Source organism: Manihot esculenta, chromosome 15 (genome assembly GCF_001659605.2).
Source record: "Manihot esculenta cultivar AM560-2 chromosome 15, M.esculenta_v8, whole genome shotgun sequence".
NCBI classification, from domain to species: Eukaryota; Viridiplantae; Streptophyta; class Magnoliopsida; order Malpighiales; family Euphorbiaceae; genus Manihot; species Manihot esculenta.
In genome coordinates this window covers 14126289-14148368 of record NC_035175.2, presented here as the reverse complement: position 1 = coordinate 14148368, position 22080 = coordinate 14126289, and the positions used below count along the sequence as shown (strand labels likewise).

General features: G+C 41.5%; 2 protein-coding genes across 4 annotated transcripts; both read left to right on the top strand.

Annotated features, from left to right (window-relative positions):
• The first annotated feature begins 25 nt into the window (after window positions 1-25).
• LOC110601403 (putative cysteine-rich receptor-like protein kinase 43) lies at window positions 26-3994 on the top strand. Of its 2 annotated transcripts, XM_021738519.2 has the most exons (8): window positions 26-847; window positions 1121-1448; window positions 1766-1891; window positions 2141-2271; window positions 2364-2574; window positions 2728-2962; window positions 3093-3243; window positions 3350-3994. In XM_021738519.2, exons 1-8 carry the CDS (start codon window positions 437-439, stop codon window positions 3638-3640), a joined length of 1884 nt encoding a protein of 627 aa, XP_021594211.1. In that variant the 5' UTR covers window positions 26-436; the 3' UTR covers window positions 3641-3994. The 2 variants fall into 2 exon arrangements, with proteins under 2 accessions (XP_021594211.1, XP_021594212.1); XM_021738520.2 differs by lacking the exon at window positions 1766-1891.
• Window positions 3995-5599: 1605 nt separating this feature from the next.
• LOC110600908 (cysteine-rich receptor-like protein kinase 42) lies at window positions 5600-8720 on the top strand. 2 transcript variants are annotated; one of them, XM_021737827.2, is made up of 6 exons: window positions 5600-6560; window positions 6802-6915; window positions 7017-7367; window positions 7464-7701; window positions 7804-7948; window positions 8048-8720. In XM_021737827.2, the coding sequence occupies exons 1-6, from the start codon at window positions 5795-5797 to the stop codon at window positions 8438-8440; spliced, it is 2007 nt and encodes a 668-aa protein (XP_021593519.1). In that variant the 5' UTR covers window positions 5600-5794; the 3' UTR covers window positions 8441-8720. The 2 variants fall into 2 exon arrangements, with proteins under 2 accessions (XP_021593519.1, XP_021593520.1); XM_021737828.2 differs by having other exon boundaries at window positions 5604-6560; window positions 7467-7701.
• Window positions 8721-22080: the final 13360 nt, after the last annotated feature.

Genomic DNA, 22080 nt, shown 5'->3' with positions numbered 1-22080 from the left:
AATTATTTTAAAAATAATTTAAATTATTTTTATTATTTTTTAAATAATATATTTAAGAATCGTTTCTCACAACAACATATCCAGTACTAATGGCAAATATTCTCTACGCAGGACTGCCATCTCTGGCGAGAGAGTCTACACATTAATCAATCTATATTCTAGATCTACTAATCTGCATAGCTCCTGCTAAACAATGCCCTCTGGTTCAGCTCACAAAAAGAAAAGATAAAAAAAATTAAGACATAAATTTGCTATACCATAAAGGCTATAGGTTATTCATAATTCAAGGCTAGCTACATGATAAAGATGGTGAAACTAACATTTCTCTAAATAGAACACCTCCTAGATATAGCCAAACGGGATGAACCAAGAAAAACAAAACAACACATAAATCCATCAAAACCACAATTCTCTCTCTTTTTCTTTCTTTCATGTAATGGCAACTTCTTTTCTTTCTTCCATCATCCTCATGGCATTTTCTATCAATCTCTGCATGGCAGACCCAAGAACTGATTTCATTGCACGTATATGTGGTAATATTGACGTTCAAAATATTTCAAACTACTTTCAATCTTACTCCAAGGTTACAGATGGCATGCAATATGATATGTATCGCAACAAATTTGCTTTCAAGGACGTGGGGAAACCACCTGATCGTATCTACGCCCTTTCTCAATGTATGGATGATTTGTCCCCAGATGAATGTGCTATTTGTTTTACGCAGATCACTACGATCATCACAGGTTGCATTCCCCACACCGGCGGCCGTGTTTATCTTGATGGTTGCTTTTTTAGGGCTGAGAATTATTCTTTCTATCGTGAAGCTTTGAGCCCTCAAGATACTACAGTAATATTCCCTCTTCCTTTTCCTCTCCTCCAATTTTACGATGCATTGATTGGAAACAAATAGCCTATGTGGGGCTTAATATGAATTTTTAATCTAAAATGATAGTGGATTCACATGAAATGCTATATAATTATATTATTTTCCTCAAAATTTAACATATTATAATATTAATTTAAAAAAAAAGTATGTCATAATATATTGGATTATAATATTGGATTGGTTAATTGAACAAAATATTATATTTCGTGTAATTGGTGCATGGAATGGAAGTAGAAATGCAGCGCTGCATTGAACCCCACGCCGGATTTCAGAAAAGCGGTAGTTAAAGTGCTCGACGAAATGCTTATGACGGCACCATTTGCAGGACCAGTTGGGCGAGGATTTGCTGTAAAGCATGAGATTTCACGAGGTGTAACAGCCTATGGAATGGCCAGTTGCTGGAAGATTTTGGACAAAGATTTGTGTTATACATGCCTCTCTAATGCAGCCTCATCCGCCTTATCTTGCCTTCCTTCTACAGAAGCTCGCGTCCTTAATACTGGATGCTTTCTTCGTTATGCAGATTTTTCATTTGCCAATGAATCTACAAGCGAAATTAGAGGTAAAACTAAGTATTTCGATTTATATATTCACCCTTAGCTTTACCTTCCATTCTTCTTAGTGCATGCAATGCACTACGTATAAGGTAGAAAAGGGGTCATAGCATATGCTGGGCTCTCATATTTGAAATTCCTTTACTTTTATTGATAAATTGCATTTGAATGATCTCGGATCAATGAGAAAAGAAATTTAGTGATCTTATCACAGATTTTATACCCACTCATCCTTTGTTTGACATTTTTGCTGCAAAAATCTTGTTTATTTTATAAATTTAGTGTTTAGTTTGAAGATTAAATAAGTTGTTTTGTTCACTTGCAGAAAAAATATTTTCATTCATCACATTTGTAATATGTGTGGTTACAATCTGCTTATCAGCAATTGGCATTGGGGTTTGTGTGGGTAAACACACCTACAAAAGAAAGAATAGCAAAAAGAAGTTAAAAGGTAATATTCATTAAAAAAGGAAACTATTTAATTATTTTTTTATCTCAAAAGTTTAAATGATTAATTAATTATTATCTTTTTTTCATTTTATTGAACAGTTGCCCTGTTCTTACAGAACTTACAAGAACCTTGAAAAGAAACATTGATCAATGATTTTTTTTTAATATATTGGAATTAATAATGAAGCAAAAAGTGACTTAATTATTATCTCATATTTAGTGGTTTAATTTGTATGTTTTACCTTTAAAGGGATGGACGACTTATTGTTAGATGAGGGGCTGCCGTTCTTGCAATTCAAGTATGAAACAATAAAGAAAGCAACAGAAAATTTCGAAGAAGTTCGCAGACTCGGTGAAGGAGGATTTGGTGAAGTATATAAGGTACAAATGCTCTCAAAATTTCCTCTTGAATTAGCTTCATCAATCTAATCTTTTAATTAAACTTTTAAATGTGTATGTGATGAAATAAGTAGGGGGCCTTAGGAGATGGTAGAGAAATTGCAATAAAGCGATTATATGCTAGCAAAGAGAGTCAAATTCGAGAGATTTGCAATGAAGTGGACATTATCAGTAGAGCACAACACAAGAACGTGGTTCGATTACTCGGTTGTTGCTTCACTAGTGCAGATAGCTTTCTTGTCTATGAATACATGGCTAATAGAAGCCTTGATCTCATGTTATTTGGTAAGCTATCAACTCTAGATTCAAACTCTGAATGCTCTAATATGATATCAAAGAGTCATTATTGCTATAGGTAGTTTCATTAGTTATAAATTCATGTTAGTTCTTTCTTAAACAATCTAAATTTTTTTCTTTCATGCAACCCATGGAAGAAAGATCCAGCAAAGAAGAATGAACTCACTTGGAAAAAGAGGCTGCTAATTATCACAGGAACAGCTGAAGGCTTGGAGTACCTGCATACAGATTGTCAAGTGCGAATTATACATCGTGATATTAAAGCCAGCAATATCTTACTAGATTTGAAACATAAACCAAAAATTTCAGATTTTGGGTTAGCAAGATTTTACTCCTGTGACCATTCCTTGTTCAACACAGCTGTTGCTGGAACACTGTAAGTACTTGGCCTTAATCTTTCCAATCTTCTCCTAATTGGCATGACATACAAGTATCTTATAAATACTAAATTCTGTTTGTTGTCTTATTTTCAATTTCTCATTAGTATTTTTTTATTGGTTTTTAAGAGGGTATATGGCCCCTGAATACATCGCGAAAGGACGATTAACAGAGAAATTTGATGTTTATAGTTTTGGAATTCTTGTGATTGAAATAGTTACAGGCATAGAAAACAATAAACATCAGTCTGAGGATGCTTATGAAACCTTGATTGCACATGTAACTCCTGCAACCTTGCCAAATGTTTGAGTTCATACACATAGGAATTTTGATTTGTTTTGCTATTTATGAAACAGAGTTCCTTGTCTTGCTTTTTATAATACAGGTATGGAGGTGCTTTCAATCAAATACCATATCAGAAATCGTAGATAAAAACATGGAAATAGAAGATATGAATGAAATTGAAAGAGTCATTCAAATCGGTTTATTATGCACTCAAGAATCGCCGAATTCGAGACCAACCATGACAAAGGTTGTTCAGATGCTGAGGGAAAAAGATCTTGAATTGCCTCAACCATCCATGCCACCTTTCATAGATGAACATATGGAATTACACTGTTTAGGCTCAGAGGGATACCAACAAAGACGTTCATTTTCTGATTATTTAAGTAATTAGCTTAAGCTTTTCTTCTCATTATGGTTTGTTTTTGGTTTTAATTAGGTATAACAAGGTTAGATATAGAAGCTAACAAATGTTAGTTTGCTAATGTGTACATGATTAGTTTAGAAGCAACCGGGTAGCCGATGTTTTTGAATATTTTTTACCAAATCCTGCATGGAATGATGGAAGTTGAGTTGGATATGCAGTTGTGATTCTCCTCTTTGAATGTGAACATAGTGTTAGACTTTCCATGCTTCCAAACAAAGCCTTTTTAGGTACAAAAGTCCCATCCACTACATGTATATACTTTTAAGTGTATAAAGTTAAAACTCAAGACCACATAAAAAAAATTCCTGCCATTTATTATCTCATAAGTGATTTACCCCTTAATAGTCTCACTCCGTGCGGATTCAGATTAATCAAATTGAAAGTTGAGTTGGATATGTACTAGTGATTTTCCTTTTTGAATGTGAACGTAATGTTAGACTTTCCATATGCTTCCAAACAAAGCCTTTTCAGGTGCAAAAATCCTATACACTATGGGTATACTTTTAGATGTATAAAAGTTAAAACTCTAAATTATTAATTAAAAGAAAAAGAGATTCGTATCATCTCATAAATATTTTATCGGCTTAATGTACTTATCGAGTGAAAATAATAAATTTTAAATACTTAAGTAATGGTCGAGTTGATGAATCCTATAAAGAGAAGAAAATGATTGTTTACTTTACAATGAGAGGCTTAAATGTCAAAGAGTGGTTGGTTTACTCATTAAAATTGTACAGAAAGATGCTGGCTTCTTGTATTGAAAGTGAAAGGTTTAGCTACCATGAAGACTTGTTTCAATGGTTTAATTTATTAAATATATTGTATTTGCAATTGATAGAAAGAGAGTGATAGGATTAATTAAGAAAAGGGGAATCATGGGCTTGAGCTCAACGACAAGTAAACACAGCAAATGCACAAAATAATAAATAAATAAAATAAATAGAATTATTTTATATATTCTTATCATCTATCTACCAATCAACATTTTATTATCATCAATTTCAATTTTCTTTATCCTTATAATTAATATAAAAAAAAATCTAAACCCCGTTCATTTATTTCATTAAAAATATTTTTTGTAAAATATTTTTCATATTATTAACACTTAAAAAGATTAAAGAAAATTAATAAATAGGAACTATTTTATTGATTTTTTCCTAAATAGAAAGTTAGTCTCAAAATTTTGGGAATTCTCTTAATAATAATATTATTATTATTATATGTTAAATTTTTATTTCTAAATAAAAACTAAATAATAGAAAATAAATTGTTATGTTAGATAATATTTTTTATCCAAAATATTTTCTATTATATAAATGATTTTTTGCTAAATCTCAATGTAAAATTTAAATAAAAATATATAGGTAGAATTGTAGTCAAAGATTTTGACTTGAAGAAGGCTATGTGTAAAGCCGGTGGATGATGGATGATTGATTCACCTCTAGGCTCTACTCTACAATCAAATATGCTTAAATTCTCCAAGTCAGCTGCACATGTCCATATAATAATCACCTACGCTGTGCACCAGGACAAGCTACTTGAACAACACGATATTTGCCTTTTCACCTTCTAGAACCAAATCCAGCAAAGCTCGATTATCACCGACGGTGAGAATAATAAGCGGACATCAAAGTCAATAAAAATGGCCCCACCGGACCGGACCACACGGTGCGCAGAAAAAGCTTTACCAACAAATGAATGCGTGCCAGGTCGATGTCTTTAGAAGACTGAAGATGGACTTGTGAGTACCGTAGCGCAAGTATTTCTCCGACCATTTTAAAACTCGAACCGGTCCGATAAATAGTTTCCAATTAAGAGTCCTCCACCTATATTTCTTTATTAAAAAAAAACAAAGAATTCACTGCTAAACATAAAAATAGAAATAAAAATAAATGTCAACGGTAAATCTCAGTAAAATCAGGACAATATCATCTTTCAATTTCCAAAAAAGCAGGAGAATAACATAGAAAGACTGAAACTAAGACAAGCCCAATTCTTTCAAAGCTACACTTCTTCATCTTCGTCGTACGTCTTCTTCTACTTCTTCTTCTTCTGCTGCTGCTTCTTCTTCTTCTTCTTCAGAGCTCCACACGAACAGAGGAAGAATCAAAGATAATTTCCATGCATTCTTTAACATCGAGCTACCCATTACTACACAGAACATGGCTCTTCTCTTCATTTTTCTACTCCTTCATCTCTCTCTCCATCTCCGATCCTCGAATCACACAATCCGGCCTCTTCTGTGGCAACTCATCACGCTTTAAGGACGTAGTCCCAGCTTTTGTTAAAGAAATGGAAACACTTTCGCAGCAAATAACAAATACCCATTTCGCCACTTACCACCTCAACAACTCCACAGTACCCATCTACGCTTTAGCCCAATGCCATCAAGACCTTTCTCAGACTGATTGCCTCCTCTGCTACGCCGCCTCTCGGACCAAGATCCCCCGTTGTCTCCCTTCCCTCTCTGCTCGCATCTATCTTGATGGGTGCTTTCTACGGTATGATAAATACGATTTTTTTCAGGAGGCTGTGTCCCCTTCTCTTGATTCTGTCAAATGTAGCGAGGGGAATGTTTCGGGTATTGGTGATGAGAATGGGAAGTTGAAATTTGCGAGGAGTGTTAGCTATGCGGTTGCTAATGTGAGTAATAAAGCTGTGGAGAATGGTGGATTTGCTGCTGTAGGGATTGAGGGTGTTTATGCTTTGGCTCAGTGTTGGGAGAGTGTTGGAGAAGATGGGTGTAGAGAGTGTTTGGAGAAGGCAGAAATGGAGGTGAAAGGATGCTTGCCTAGAAAAGAAGGCAGAGGGATGAATGTTGGCTGCTATTTGAGATACTCGACTGAAAAGTTCTTTGATCATGGAGTAGAATCAGGGGATACTCATGGTGAGTTCATCTTTTTTTGTGAGGATTTGCTTTGAAATGTTTGTTTGGTTGATTCTTTTTGGCCTAATTCCCCTGAAATTTCAGGGAATTGATGGGAAAATGGATATAAAACTGAATTTTTGCAGATAAGAGATTGAGTAGATTAAGCTGAATTAGCTGCAGATTTATAGCAAACAATCTCGCCATATATTGTAGTTTCTGGGATATTTCATCAACTTAGTTTCTTTCTTTCATTTTCCAGGATTTTCTGGCTTAGGGGTTACAATTGCTATTGCTTTAGCAGCAGCTGCACTCCTCATGTTGTCTCTCTTTGCAGCATATGCTACCTATAGAAGATTAATGAAGGAAAAAGAAGGTAATTGATTATTTATAGCAAGTAAAATTATTACATTAGTATTAATCCTCATGCTGTCTCTCTTTCCTCTTTTTATTTTTTCTTGCATTGCCTCTGTCTAGAACGCATCAATCTGGAAAAAGTTTCAATCAGTTTCCACAAATCAAGTTTGAATTTCAAGTATGAGACCCTGGAAAAGGCCACGGATTATTTCAATCCTTCAAGGAAAATAGGTCAAGGAGGAGCTGGTTCTGTATTTGTGGGGACTCTTCCAAATGGCCAGAATGTTGCAGTTAAAAGATTGATTTTCAATACAAGACAATGGGTGGATGAATTCTTCAATGAGGTAAACTTAATCAGTGGAATTCAACACAAGAACCTTGTTAAGCTTTTGGGATGTAGTATTGAAGGTCCTGAGAGTCTTCTGGTTTATGAGTATGTCCCTAACAAGAGCCTTGATCAGTTCATTTTTGGTAATTATCTTCTTTTCTTCAAATGCTTATTACATTTTCAAGTCTGATATGTCAAGAATTCTGATGAAACTCACATGGGTATTCAAATTTCCTAAGCAGGAAAGAACAAAACCAGAAATCTGAACTGGAAGGAGCGGTTTGATATCATTGTTGGAACTGCAGAGGGGCTTGCATATCTTCATGGAGGTTCTCAAGAGAGAATTATCCACAGAGATATTAAAAGCAGTAATGTTCTTCTTGATGAGAATCTCACTCCCAAGATTGCAGATTTCGGACTTGTTCGTTGTTTTGGTGCTGATAAGACTCATCTTAGCACTGGAATTGCAGGAACAATGTGAGTTCTCCTACTTCTTCATTGGCATGGTGGATAGAGTTAAAAATCAATATCAATAACAACATTTCTGTTTTCCTAACTGCATATCCATTATTAATGCAGAGGTTATATGGCTCCGGAGTATCTGATACGAGGGCAGCTGACTGAGAAAGCTGATGTTTACAGTTATGGAGTACTTGTTCTTGAGATTGTAATGGGTAAAAGATGTAATGCTTTCATTGAAGACTCCAGATCACTTCTGCAAACAGTATGCTCTCAAATCTTATCGAACTAGTCGAAACGAAACCAGTAGTAGAGCATCTGTTCTGTTTAATTATGTGACATGTTTCTAATCTCTTGGCCTCAGGTATGGCAACTTTACAGATCAAATAAATTGGAAGAAGCTGTTGATCCTTGCCTCAGAGATGAGTTTCCATTACAGGAGGCGTCTCGAGTGCTTCAAATCGGCCTTTTATGCACACAGGCCTCAGTTGCATTAAGACCATCCATGGCAGAAGTCGTGGGAATGCTAAATAACATTGATCATTCTGTAATTCCTTCCCCAAATCAACCTCCATTTATGAATGCTACTGTGCTAGAGCCTGAAAGCTCCAGAAGATCTTACAGCACAAACAGTTTTGTTTCAAATGCAGCAACAAAAGTTGAAGCTTATTCTTACACTTCCACTGAATCCTCCAGCATGAACAGCTCAGATAGGCCATCAAAAAGTGAAGAATTAAGACAAACAAATCCCAACTAGAATCCCCATGTTTCAAAGATTATCAAGTACACAAAATTTCCTTACAATAGTTTTTGAGGTAAGCCTTGCTTGAGTTAAAAACAGTGATTTTTAGCAGCTATAGTTTATGGATGTTCTTTCACTTGGAAGATTTGCAAGCAAGGACATGCAACCTTTTGGACAAATCCAAAGAGATAATTCTAGGAAAGGTCTAGCTTATCATTAAAAGCTTTTTGTTGTGAAGATTTACAGCAACAGATAATTCTGTTGTTTGATTTATTAATATCTTTATCTTTATTCATTAATTTTTTATTTAAATTTATTTAATTTTTAATGATAATTAAATTCAAATTTAATCAAAAATAAAATTTGAAATTTTTAATTCTGCTATACAATTCAGGGAAAATTTGATCTTTCTGCCAATTTAATTTTGTGCCTTGTTGTCACTTGAAATGCTTAGCATATTCCTCCAAAGCTGAGGTAGGTTTTGCATGGGACCCATTTGGATAAATTGCGTGTAACATGGTGGCTCGTCTTCTAAAAGGCAGTCTTGAGTGTTTAGGGATATTATAGTATACGAAGCATGCATTGTTTTTAAATTAGATCCACTTGATGGGATAGACACGTGTGCAACCAAATTAGTAGTTGTCCTACTTTGAATTTAATTTCCAAATTTAGTTTGTTCACCTCAATTCTTCACACTCCACATCTAATTTATCCTGATTTAAAAAAAAAAAAAACAGTTAATATTTTAATATTTTTATTATTAATTCTTAACAATTTAACTATTATAAAAATATTTAACTCTTAAAAATTAAATTATATATAACGTGGAGTTTAGTAATATATTATAGACGATATATTATATTTTACGATCGCGAATTTAAGTCTATGCTGAATTAGCCATCTGCTCTCATTCGAAAATAAAGTTTAAAAGTAGAATTAATGAATTTTTTGAGAATCAGATATATAAATATATAATATTTTTTAAATATATTTTATTAAAAAAATTTGAAAAAAAAAACTCTAATCACTATGATGATCTGAGATCCAATAGAATAGGGTTTTACCAGGGTTTTTCTATTACAGAATAAGGCTTAAACTTTCTGAGGAGGGGACTCCTCTTTTATACATTATCTTGCTTGCTGGTGACGTGTAAAGGTCTCTCCAGGATTGGGCCACGCGTCTCTGCCATGCGGATTCGGAGGTACTGGGGTATCAGCCGCCTGCTCCATGCGTAACGGCCTCTGATTCTCCTCGTGCGTATGTTCAAGCGGATCTGCCAGGTTGTCTGGTGAATATTTTTCTGGATCCTGGGCTGGGCCGAGAGTTGGGCCGGATGCTAAGCCTGAGTGGAGAGGGCCTGCCCCGTGCGGGCCGGGCCGGCTTGAGTGAGGAAGATGGGTCGAGCCCGGCCTTGAAGGTTGGATGAGCCAGGCTTGTTATGTATATCAGGTGTGTGGGCCTCTACGTCATGGGCCTTGGGCTGTGGTCAAGCCCCTGGTCCGGGGTGAAGGAATCTAGCGGTCATCAATTGCCCCTTCACCTTCTCGGCAGTTATTGCTCCAACTGCCGAGGGGGTGAATACCAAGAACTATTATGATCGCGTCCATTCGGGTTCAGGTGCCTTAATAACATCCTTTCATCTTTCAGTCGGTGCGCAGTTTCTGAATTCTATCTGCTCTTTCCTCTTTCTGTCTTTTCTCTATTCTTCTTGTCCTCTGCCGCCTTTACTTTCTTGTCATCATTATCTGGACATCTCCTTTCTTTCCTTTTCTGTGAATATCTTTTAGAAATCTGACACCATTAGCTTAGAGTCTAGTGTAGCTCTGCCCCGTGCTAAGTCCTGAGGCTCCGAGTATATATCGGCGCCAGCTTTTCTTCATTCGTGAGCCTTCTGTTGAAGCGAGAGATTCTTGTTTTATCTGTGGCAGGTCTATCCGACGCCTTCTTCAAACAGATTGCCTTGTGCCCCAGAGGTTTGCCTTGATTGTGCTCTTATCATCTTAAGGGAGAACTGTTTCTGATTTGTCCCTGTTTTGAAACTTTTTGCAGTTCCTGAGATAAAAATGGGTCAGTTCAAAATTCTTGAAAATTTGATGTTACCTCTAAGGCGTCTGGATGGTGCATTGAAGATCCTTCGGGTATGGCAGTCGAAGGGTGGGACCATTCGGAAAGCTGCTGAAACTGCTTTACCCAGGTCGTCTGGCCGGCCTCCTCCTCTGCTTGTTGTCCGGGCTCCAGAGAAGTTCTGGGCTGTTGAGGGGTTCGCTCTAACTTCGCCTTTTTCCGTAGAGAAACAGGGAATTTCCTCGATGCCCATGTTGTCCTCTTTTGATATAAATGGGAGTGGCGCCGGCGCTCAGCTTGTTGTTCTTTTTGATGTGAAGTACCAGTATTATTATTCCCTTTGGTGTGAAGTATCAGTATTACGTGAGACTGGGATCTGCTGCACTCAGTCAGGTCTCCAGCGATTTCTTCGAATGTGTACTTCGCGATCTCTTCGGGGCCGTAGCCTCAAAGACTTATGTTTTTCATGTGTGGTGCACGGTCGGCATACAATATCTGAGATTGTTCGAATGTACCGTGCATCACACTCGGGTAACCGAACGTTTGCCCAGGGGGACAGTGAGAAATGCTTATGGGAATCAACTTGTTCAGTTCCCCTATAATAGCGGGACAGATCTTGGCCTTTTCTGCCAAACTCACATTCCGAGCTGTGAGAATTCCTCCGGGCTGAAGACCAGAGTAGTAGGATAGGTGATAACGATGTAATCGTAGATGATGATGTATGTGGTTATGTAAATCCTTTAAGGATAGTCTTTCATCCCGTAGTGTAGGCCTTTGTAACGTGCTGTAATGTACTTTTCTTTTAATGAAGTTCTTGTTCTGCTCTCATGCTTAAGCTGTTCTTCTTTTATCATGTGTGAAATACTTTAGATTGCTCGCCTTATAATTTTAACCAATTGAGCTCTATCCTGCTTTTTCCCGAGCTGATCTAACCTATCTGCGAGCTCTGATGAGTTGAACTCCGGATCCACTTAGCCAACTGGGCTTTCAAGTTTCCGAACTGGACTGTCTGACCGACCTGTGAGATCGGTCTTTACTCCGATGAATTGAGCTTTAAGTCTCCTTCGTCCGACCGGGCTCTCAAGTCATGTTGTCCGAGCTGGACTGACCGACCCGAGAGTTCTGTCTTTGCTTAGTGAAATGAGCTCTGAGTTTCCTTTAGCTGGCCGAGCTCCCAAGTCATGCTGTCCGAGCTGGACTAATCCGACCTCTGAGCTCGGCTTCTGATGAGTTAAACTCTAAACTCTAAGCTCTCAGCTCAGTATGGATCCGAGGTATCCTTGTCGTCTCTTTCCGATCTCGTAACCCTTGTTTTAACAACAAGTCAAATCTTATATGTATTCTACGTGATGAGTAGGTCTAACCTTTATCATGCTTTCATCTGCTTGCATCTTTGAGTTTTTCCTTCTATTTCCTTGATACTTACCACGGATGTGGTGAAGTGGTGAATCTTGTGGGTTAAGTTGTCTTGGCTGGAAATCAGGTCCGAACAAGTTGGACTTGCCTGGGCTTTTAAGTGATGGGCTATCATTGTGGACCTGGCCCTTGATAGATGTAGACAAGCCCAGCGATCATCCTTTTGCCCCTTTACCTTCTCTCCGGTTATTACTTAACCGTTGAGAGGGTAAACTTTGAGAGCAATTAATGGTCGCGTCGCTCCAAAACAAAACTGTTCAGATCAACGTTCCGTCTCATCATTGCCTTTCATTTCGAATTCTTTCTGTCTTCCGAAGAAATTAGCTCTCTTCTGCTCTCTGTCTCCCCGCAACTCCTTCTGCTTTTCTCACCTTATTGCATTTTCAGGTACGCTTCCTTGTTCTTCCATGGCAAGTTTAAAGCTTCCTGATGTTTTTGACCTTGAGTCGCATATTACACCTTCCAACATAACTAATCACATTTCCCGGAGGCTTTTAGATACTCCGTTGTATCTTATTCGAGCACCTCTTCCAAATGAGAGGATAGTTCTTGTAACAGCCCGAAAACCGAACTGCCACCGGCACTAGGATCCAGATCGACTTAAGGTCGCCGGGACCCGTAGTAAGCCTGCTATTCTGTCTGTATACCTGTGAAATCCCATACATGATCATACATTTGCTATAAAAACATAAAACTTTTCTTCATTCCAAGGCTTAACCTGTGCATGCACTCTCTCTGTTCTCTACTAATCCCTACTAGAGCTCCTCATGGCTCTAGGCGGATCAAACTCATAATGTTAAGCCTGGTTTTGCTCATACAACAATATATGTAAACATAAACTGATCATGTGAAAAGAACAAGGGATTACAACTCTTATAGTCAAGCACCATTCTATACACTATACATAAACCTTATCTCTTTACATTTACATGTCCACACTAGCTATTACACAACTCTGTACTCTTCCTATACCCTGCTGAGTTCTCTCTGACCTCTGAACCTGCACAACTGGAGTTAGGGGAGAGGGATGAGCTACTATAGCCCAGTGAGTAGAATAGTAATAAAATAACAGGTGATAAAACATGCTCTCATGGAATGCAACACATAAACACATCACCTCGGCCGGACGGATCAAAACTCCCTCTATATCATCTGGGGTACCAGAGTACCATGTGCCTGGTCCCCGTAGGGCTGTTCCAGGTCTTTGTGTGCCTGGTCCCCGTAGGGCTGTTTCAGGTCTTTCCTCTGAGGGCTAATGAATCCTCACGAAGTCCGTGCCGTCTCACATAAACAATGTACAAGGAGCAATGCCAAGTACAAGGATAAATGCAATGCATCATCTTTGTGTACACTAATGCACTCACCCTAGAGCATATTCATGATGCATGAAGCATGATAAAATAGTCAGTTCTCAGATTAAAACATTAAGTTAAGTTCCACTCACCTGGTTATCTCTGCACTGACTCTGCAGGTTCTGACACTGGACTCACTGCTGACCTCCCTGATTCCTCTGGTCCGTACCTACACAGGTGGACTCAAATGAGGGACTAAACTCACTCAAGAACATCTCTACGAAACTCCCCAAAACCCCTCTAAACAATCCTAAAACCCTCACATAAACCATGCAAAAGAAAGCTGGACAGGGCACTTTCGGCGGCAGATTCGGCGGCCGAAACCCCACTCCAGAGACGAAACTCATGCATGTTCGGCGGCACCTTCGGCGGCCGAAGGTCTCGTCCAGAGACGAAACTCACACACTTTCGGCGGCCGAACTCCCTCTTTCGGCGGCCGAAAGTCGCTTTCTAAACCGAAAGCCTAGCTTTCGGGGGCAACCTTTGGCAGCCGAACTGCCTCCACAAGGGGTTCGGCGGCCGAACCTTCCTTCGGCGGCCGAACCTGGTTTTGCCCGAAGGACAGAACCCTGCTCTGTTTCATGCAAACTTTGCCCAAAAACTTACAAACATGCCTATCAACTACTCCCAACTAGCATATACACATATATATGTACAAAGGGGTCTAAAACTACCCTAAAACCCCAAACAAACAGAGCACATAACACTTAAACATGTTTGACCACCACAAATCACCAAAAACCTCACCTAAACCTAAACATGCATACTACCCATACAAACTGCATAAAACCTTTCAAAATCATCAAAGAAGCTCAGGATCTTCACTTACCTCTTACACAACTTGAGGATGAAGGATCCTAACGTGGAGATATGAAGAAAAGCTCTTCCAAAGCTCCAAGCTTCAAACCTTGGTTCTTTTGCTCAAAACCTTCATACGTCACCAAAACTCTTAAAACTCTTGAAAGATTTGATGAAAATCATGGAAAACATGAAAGTCAACGTGGGAGAGGCTGAAACTCACCTCTGGCTGCAAGTGGAGGAGAAATACCCTCCTTCCACCGACCCTTGGCCCTTTTATAGGTGGTTGGCCAGACCACCTTCGGCAGCCGAACGTGAAGCCGCAACCGTGCAATGTTCGGCGGCCGAAAGTGACCTTCGGCGGCCGAACCTTTGCATTTCTCCCTTGTTGCTTTTCTTTCAAAACTCAATGCTTATCACACTTCAAAACATGAAAACAAGGGAAACTACCTTGGAAAACATATGTATTACCCTTCTCGAGGGTTTCGACACCCGAGATTCCACCGGACGACAGGAATGCCGATGCCGGACTCGAGCCGGGTATTACATTCTCCCCCCCTTAAGAACATTCGTCCCCGAATGTCCCTAACACAACATAAACACATAGAAAAGGGGAAAAACTAACCTTAAAACAGATATGGGTATTGCTGGAGCATGGACTCCCGAGTCTCCCAAGTGCACTCTTCTAGGTTGTGGTGGTTCCACAGAACTTTCACCATTGGTATCTCCTTGTTTCTCAGCTTTCTGATCTGGGTGTCAAGGATCCGCATTGGCTGCTCTACATAGGTGAGATCACTTACGATTTCCACCTCAGGTTCACTAAGAACCTTCTCTGGATCTGACACAAACTTTCTCAACATAGAAACATGGAATACCGGGTGAATTCGTTCCATAGAAGCCGGTAAATCTAGCTTATACGATACAGACCCGATCTTCTGCAAGATCTCAAAGGGACCAATGTACCGTGGGTCCAGTTTACCCTTCTTTCCAAACCGAACCACTCCTTTCATTGGAGACACCTTAAGCAATACCATATCCCCCTCCTGGAACTCTATCTGCTTCCTACGGATGTCTGCATAGCTTTTCTGTCTGCTTACAGCTGTTCTGATCCTCTCTCTGATGATAGGCACTAACTTGCTGGTTATCTCAACTAACTCTGGCCCTGCAAGAGTTTTCTCTCCTACCTCTTCCCAGCAAACAGGTGTTCGGCACTTCCTCCCATACAAAGCTTCATAAGGAGCCATCCCTATGCTAGCATGATGGCTGTTGTTGTAGGCAAACTCCACCAGAGGTAGATGTTGCCTCCAAGAACCGCCAAAGTCTAACACACACATTCTCAGCATATCTTCAATGGTCTGGATGGTTCTCTCTGACTGACCGTCTGTCTGTGGATGGAAAGCAGTGCTGAAATCCAACCTTGTGCCCATTTCCGTTTGCAGACTCCGCCAAAACCTGGAGGTGAACTGAGGTCCTCGATCTGATACGATCGACACTGGAACTCCATTCAACCTTACTATCTCGGCTACATACACCTGCGCCAACTTGTCCACAGAGTAGTTACTCCTGACGGGAATGAAGTGAGCAGATTTAGTGAGTCTATCCACAATCACCCAGATGGAGTCTAGTCTGTTAGACGTCACCGGTAATCCCACTACAAAATCCATAGCTATGTTCTCCCATTTCCATTCTGGAATCGGCAGTGGGTTAAGCATTCCAGCCGGCTTCTGGTGCTCTAGCTTCACCCTTTGACATATCTCGCAGGCTGACACGAACTGTGCCACTTCTCTCTTCATTGCTGGCCACCAATACACCCTTCTCAGATCTTGATACATCTTGGTAGCTCCCGGGTGAATGCTATACCGCGTATTATGAGCTTCCCTCATAATGTCTGCCTTCAAACTGCTATCATCTGGTACACATAACCTCGTACCGTGCCGAAGAATCCCCTCACCGTCAAATCTGAACTCTACACTGTTGCCCGACTGAACAGTCCTGGCAATCTTCACTAACTCGGGGTCTTCGTGCTGTTTCAGAGCAACTTGCTCTAGAAACACTGGTGTCACTCTCATCTGTGCGAGCAAAGCACCTGTACCAGATAACTGCAACTGTAACCCTTCTTCCATGAGCTTGTAGAAATCCTTCACCACCGGTCTTCTCTCTACTGCAATGTGGGATAAACTGCCAAGTGATTTTCGGCTTAAGGCATCAGCTACAACATTAGCCTTGCCCGGATGATACTGGATCTTACAATCGTAATCACTAAGCAATTCGACCCACCGTCTCTGCCTCAAGTTTAACTCTCTCTGACTTAAGATGTGCTGCAGGCTCTTATGATCCGTATAGATCTCACATTTTACCCCATAGAGGTAATGCCTCCACATCTTAAGTGCAAAGATAACAGCTGCCATCTCAAGATCGTGTGTCGGGTAATTCAGCTCGTGCTTCTTCAGCTGTCTAGAAGCATAAGCGATCACTCGGTCATTTTGCATCAACACACAACCTAATCCCACTCGGGATGCATCACAGAACACTGTGAAATCTTCATCACTGATCGGCAGAGCTAACACCGGTGCTGAAGTTAACCGTCTCTTCAACTCTGCAAAACTCTCATCACATTCCTCTGACCACACAAACTTCTGATTCTTTCTGGTCAGTCTGGTCATAGGAGCAGCTATCTTCGAGAAGTCCTGAACAAACCTCCGATAGTAGCCTGCCAAACCCAGAAAACTCTTGATCTCTGTCACTGTAGTGGGTGTAGGCCAGTTGGCTACTGCCTCTACCTTTTTGGGATCTACTGCTATACCTTCCTCTGATACAACATGTCCCAAAAAGGAAATGCTCCTTAGCCAGAACTCGCACTTGGAGAACTTGGCATATAAGCCATGCTCTCTCAAGGTTTGCAGCACTATCCGCAGATGCTGGGCATGGTCCTCTGCATTCCTGGAGTACACCAAGATATCATCAATAAAGACGATCACAAAACGATCCAAGTACTCCCTGAAAACCCTGTTCATGAGATCCATGAATGCTGCAGGGGCGTTAGTCAACCCGAACGGCATCACAAGGAACTCATAATGCCCATATCTGGTTCGGAAAGCAGTCTTGGATACATCTCCTTCCCTGATCTTCAACTGGTGGTATCCGGATCTCAGATCTATTTTAGAAAAACAACCTGCTCCTGCCAGCTGGTTGAAGAGATCATCGATCCTGGGTAACGGATACTTGTTTTTGATAGTGACTTTGTTCAACTGTCTATAGTCGACACAAAGTCTAAGAGGTCCATCCTTCTTTCTGACAAATAATACTGGAGCACCCCAAGGTGAGGTACTCGGGCGGATGAAACCCTTAGCTACCAAATCCTGTAACTGCTCTTTTAACTCTCGCAACTCTGCTGGTGCCATCCTGTAGGGAGGAATAGAGATCGGTCTAGCATTGGGCATCAACTCAATCTCGAACTCTATTTCCCTATCCGGTGGTAGTCCTGGAAGCTCTTCAGGAAACAAATCTGGGAAGTCTCTAACAACTGGTACTGAGGATGGTTCCCTAACCTGACTGTCTAGCTCTCTCACATAAGCTAGGAACCCCTGACACCCTTTCCTTAACATTCTACGAGCCTGGAGGGCTGATATCAAACCCCTAGGTGTCCCTCTCCTGTCTCCTCTGAAGACACACTCTGACCCATCCTGGTCTCTGACACTGACTACCTTGTCTCTACAGTTCAGGGTAGCATCATACGTAGATAACCAGTCCATCCCTAGAATGACATCAAAATCTGTCATCTCTAGAACCACCAGGTCAGCTGGAAGGTATCTATCCTCTATGCACACTGGACTGAACCGACAGACTGACTCTGCCAAAGATGGATCACATTTGGGTCCACTGACCTATAGAGGACACTCTAACTCAGACATTATCAGACCCAACCTCTCTGCAGCTCTAGAAGAAATGAAAGAGTGAGAAGCACCGGGGTCCATTAAAGCATACACCTCTGAACACCCAATGATGAGATTACCTGACACCACCGTGTTCGACGTGTCTGCCTCCTGCTGAGTCAGGGTGAAAATCCGTGCTGGGGCTGACGGACCTGCACCTCGGGAACCCATCCCTGATGAAGAGGCTGCCCCTCTTCCTCTTCCTCTGCCACTGCTTGGTGGTATGGCTGAAGCTACTGGCTGTACTACACTGCCCGCACTCATCTGCTGGGATGATGCAACCAAAGTCGCCTGAGGACATTCTCGTGCATAATGTCCCTCCTGCCCACATCTATAGCAGGCTGTGGATCCCAACTGACAAGCTCCTCTATGCTGTTTGCCACACCTCTTGCACACTGGAAAATCTGCGCCAGAACTGGAGCCACTACTCATTCCCAGACCCGACTTAAGCCTGTTCCAAAACTTGCCTCTCTTTCCTCTGAATTTCTCCCATCTCTTCTTACTTGCACTTGCTGTACCCTGTGAGGAGGAACCTGGTTTAACACCAGAAGACTGTGCCTTGACTACACCTTGACTTATAGCACTGGCCTCCATCTTTCTAGCAGCATCCACAATAGAGTGGAAACTTTCCTTCTCCGCATGAAGAATCAAAGAGAAATACCTGGGATGAAGCCTTGTGGCATATCTCTTTGCCTTCTTCTGATCTGTATCATATGCCTGACCGACATATGGCAACAATTCCAGGAACTTATCTGTATATTCATCAACGCTCATCTCCTCCGTCTGTCGCAACTGCTCAAACTCCACAACCTTTAGTTCCCTGGAACTGTCAGGAAAAGCCCATCCAGCAAATTCGTTGGCGAACTCTTCCCATGTCATACTCTCAAGTCTCGGGTCCACATAGTTCTTGAACCATTCTCTAGCTTTCTTACACTTTAACGTGAACCCTGCCATCTCAATGGCTCTACCATCATCTGCTCCCAACTCACTTGTTATCATTCTAACTGCACTGAGATACTCAAAGGGATCATCTCCTGTATTGAATTTCGGAGCATCCAACTTTAAGTACTCGGTCATCTTCACCTTACTTCCCCCTGAAGAACTGGGTTGCTGTGCTTCCACAACAGGGGCTACTGGTTCAGGAGGTGGTGGTGGAGGAACTGGTTCCCTCACTTCAGGCTGTACTGGACTTGGATGAACAGGTGGGGGTGGATACATGTGATATGGTGGATAAAAGGAAGGATAGGGCATATAGGGCATGTAGGGTGGATATGGGGCAAAACTGGAGTACTCCGACGTGCCTCCCATCGGATACTCTGGGCCCTGTGGAAAGGGTGGATAGCCAAACCCCGAAGCCTGAACGCCTCCCTGGGACTCCCCCATACCTTCTTCTGACCTTCCTACACCCATGCTTACATCTCTACTCTGATCTTCTTCCATCACACCTCTTTCTTCTACTGACCTTCCCCCTCTGCTTACTCCTCTCCTGCTCTCGTCAGAAGACCTTCTAGGGTCTCGTGACGTTCTTTCCCTGCTTGACCTATAAGATCTTGCCCTTGGCAAGGCAGGTGGACGAGCAGCTGTACCCTCACTTACAGGTGAGACTCCAGTCAATCTCGCGGATCGACGAGTTCCTCGCATCTTCACTCTCTGGAAAACAACATATCACATAACACATCAACAACACATCAAAAACATGCACATGCATAACTCAGGGCATTGCACATCGGCATATAGCGACAGGACTGACATCCTATCCTAGTGGACATGTTTTTCCTATGGTGCTTGACCTGCTAAACCTCTCTATGAGCCCAACTCTCTCTATAGGTCCGACCATGTGAACCAAGTGGCTTTGATACCAATCTGTAACAGCCCGAAAACCGAACTGCCACCGGCACTAGGATCCAGATCGACTTAAGGTCGCCGGGACCCGTAGTAAGCCTGCTATTCTGTCTGTATACCTGTGAAATCCCATACATGATCATACATTTGCTGTAAAAACATAAAACTTTTCTTCATTCCAAGGCTTAACCTGTGCATGCACTCTCTCTGTTCTCTACTAATCCCTACTAGAGCTCCTCATGGCTCTAGGCGGATCAAACTCATAATGTTAAGCCTGGTTTTGCTCATACAACAATATATGTAAACATAAACTGATCATGTGAAAAGAACAAGGGATTACAACTCTTATAGTCAAGCACCATTCTATACACTATACATAAACCTTATCTCTTTACATTTACATGTCCACACTAGCTATTACACCACTTTGTACTCTTCCTGTACCCTGCTGAGTTCTCTCTGACCTCTGAACCTGCACAACTGGAGTTAGGGGAGAGGGATGAGCTACTATAGCCCAGTGAGTAGAATAGTAATAAAATAACAGGTGATAAAACATGCTCTCATGGAATGCAACACATAAACACATCACCTCGGCCGGACGGATCAAAACTCCCTCTATATCATCTGGGGTACCAGAGTACCATGTGCCTGGTCCCCGTAGGGCTGTTCCAGGTCTTTGTGTGCCTGGTCCCCGTAGGGCTGTTCCAGGTCTTTCCTCTGAGGGCTAATGAATCCTCACGAAGTCCGTGCCGTCTCACATAAGCAATGTACAAGGAGCAATGCCAAGTACAAGGATAAATGCAATGCATCATCTTTGTGTACACTAATGCACTCACCCTAGAGCATATTCATGATGCATGAAGCATGATAAAATAGTCAGTTCTCAGATTAAAACATTAAGTTAAGTTCCACTCACCTGGTTATCTCTGCACTGACTCTGCAGGTTCTGACACTGGACTCACTGCTGACCTCCCTGATTCCTCTGGTCCGTACCTACACAGGTGGACTCAAATGAGGGACTAAACTCACTCAAGAACATCTCTACGAAACTCCCCAAAACCCCTCTAAACAATCCTAAAACCCTCACATAAACCATGCAAAAGAAAGCTGGACAGGGCACTTTCGGCGGCAGATTCGGCGGCCGAAACCCCACTCCAGAGACGAAACTCATGCATGTTCGGCGGCACCTTCGGCGGCCGAAGGTCTCGTCCAGAGACGAAACTCACACACTTTCGGCGGCCGAACTCCCTCTTTCGGCGGCCGAAAGTCGCTTTCTAAACCGAAAGCCTAGCTTTCGGGGGCAACCTTTGGCAGCCGAACTGCCTCCACAAGGGGTTCGGCGGCCGAACCTTCCTTCGGCGGCCGAACCTGGTTTTGCCCGAAGGACAGAACCCTGCTCTGTTTCATGCAAACTTTGCCCAAAAACTTACAAACATGCCTATCAACTACTCCCAACTAGCATATACACATATATATGTACAAAGGGGTCTAAAACTACCCTAAAACCCCAAACAAACAGAGCACATAACACTTAAACATGTTTGACCACCACAAATCACCAAAAACCTCACCTAAACCTAAACATGCATACTACCCATACAAACTGCATAAAACCTTTCAAAATCATCAAAGAAGCTCAGGATCTTCACTTACCTCTTACACAACTTGAGGATGAAGGATCCTAACGTGGAGATATGAAGAAAAGCTCTTCCAAAGCTCCAAGCTTCAAACCTTGGTTCTTTTGCTCAAAACCTTCATACATCACCAAAACTCTTAAAACTCTTGAAAGATTTGATGAAAATCATGGAAAACATGAAAGTCAACGTGGGAGAGGCTGAAACTCACCTCTGGCTGCAAGTGGAGGAGAAATACCCTCCTTCCACCGACCCTTGGCCCTTTTATAGGTGGTTGGCCAGACCACCTTCGGCAGCCGAACGTGAAGCCGCAACCGTGCAATGTTCGGCGGCCGAAAGTGACCTTCGGCGGCCGAACCTTTGCATTTCTCCCTTGTTGCTTTTCTTTCAAAACTCAATGCTTATCACACTTCAAAACATGAAAACAAGGGAAACTACCTTGGAAAACATATGTATTACCCTTCTCGAGGGTTCCGACACCCGAGATTCCACCGGACGACAGGAATGCCGATGCCGGACTCGAGCCGGGTATTACAGTTCTTCCTTACCCTCGCCCTCCTGGTTTGGTGGATCCCCAAGAGGTTCGTAGCATAGTGTTTTTCCTGAAGCAGAGAGAA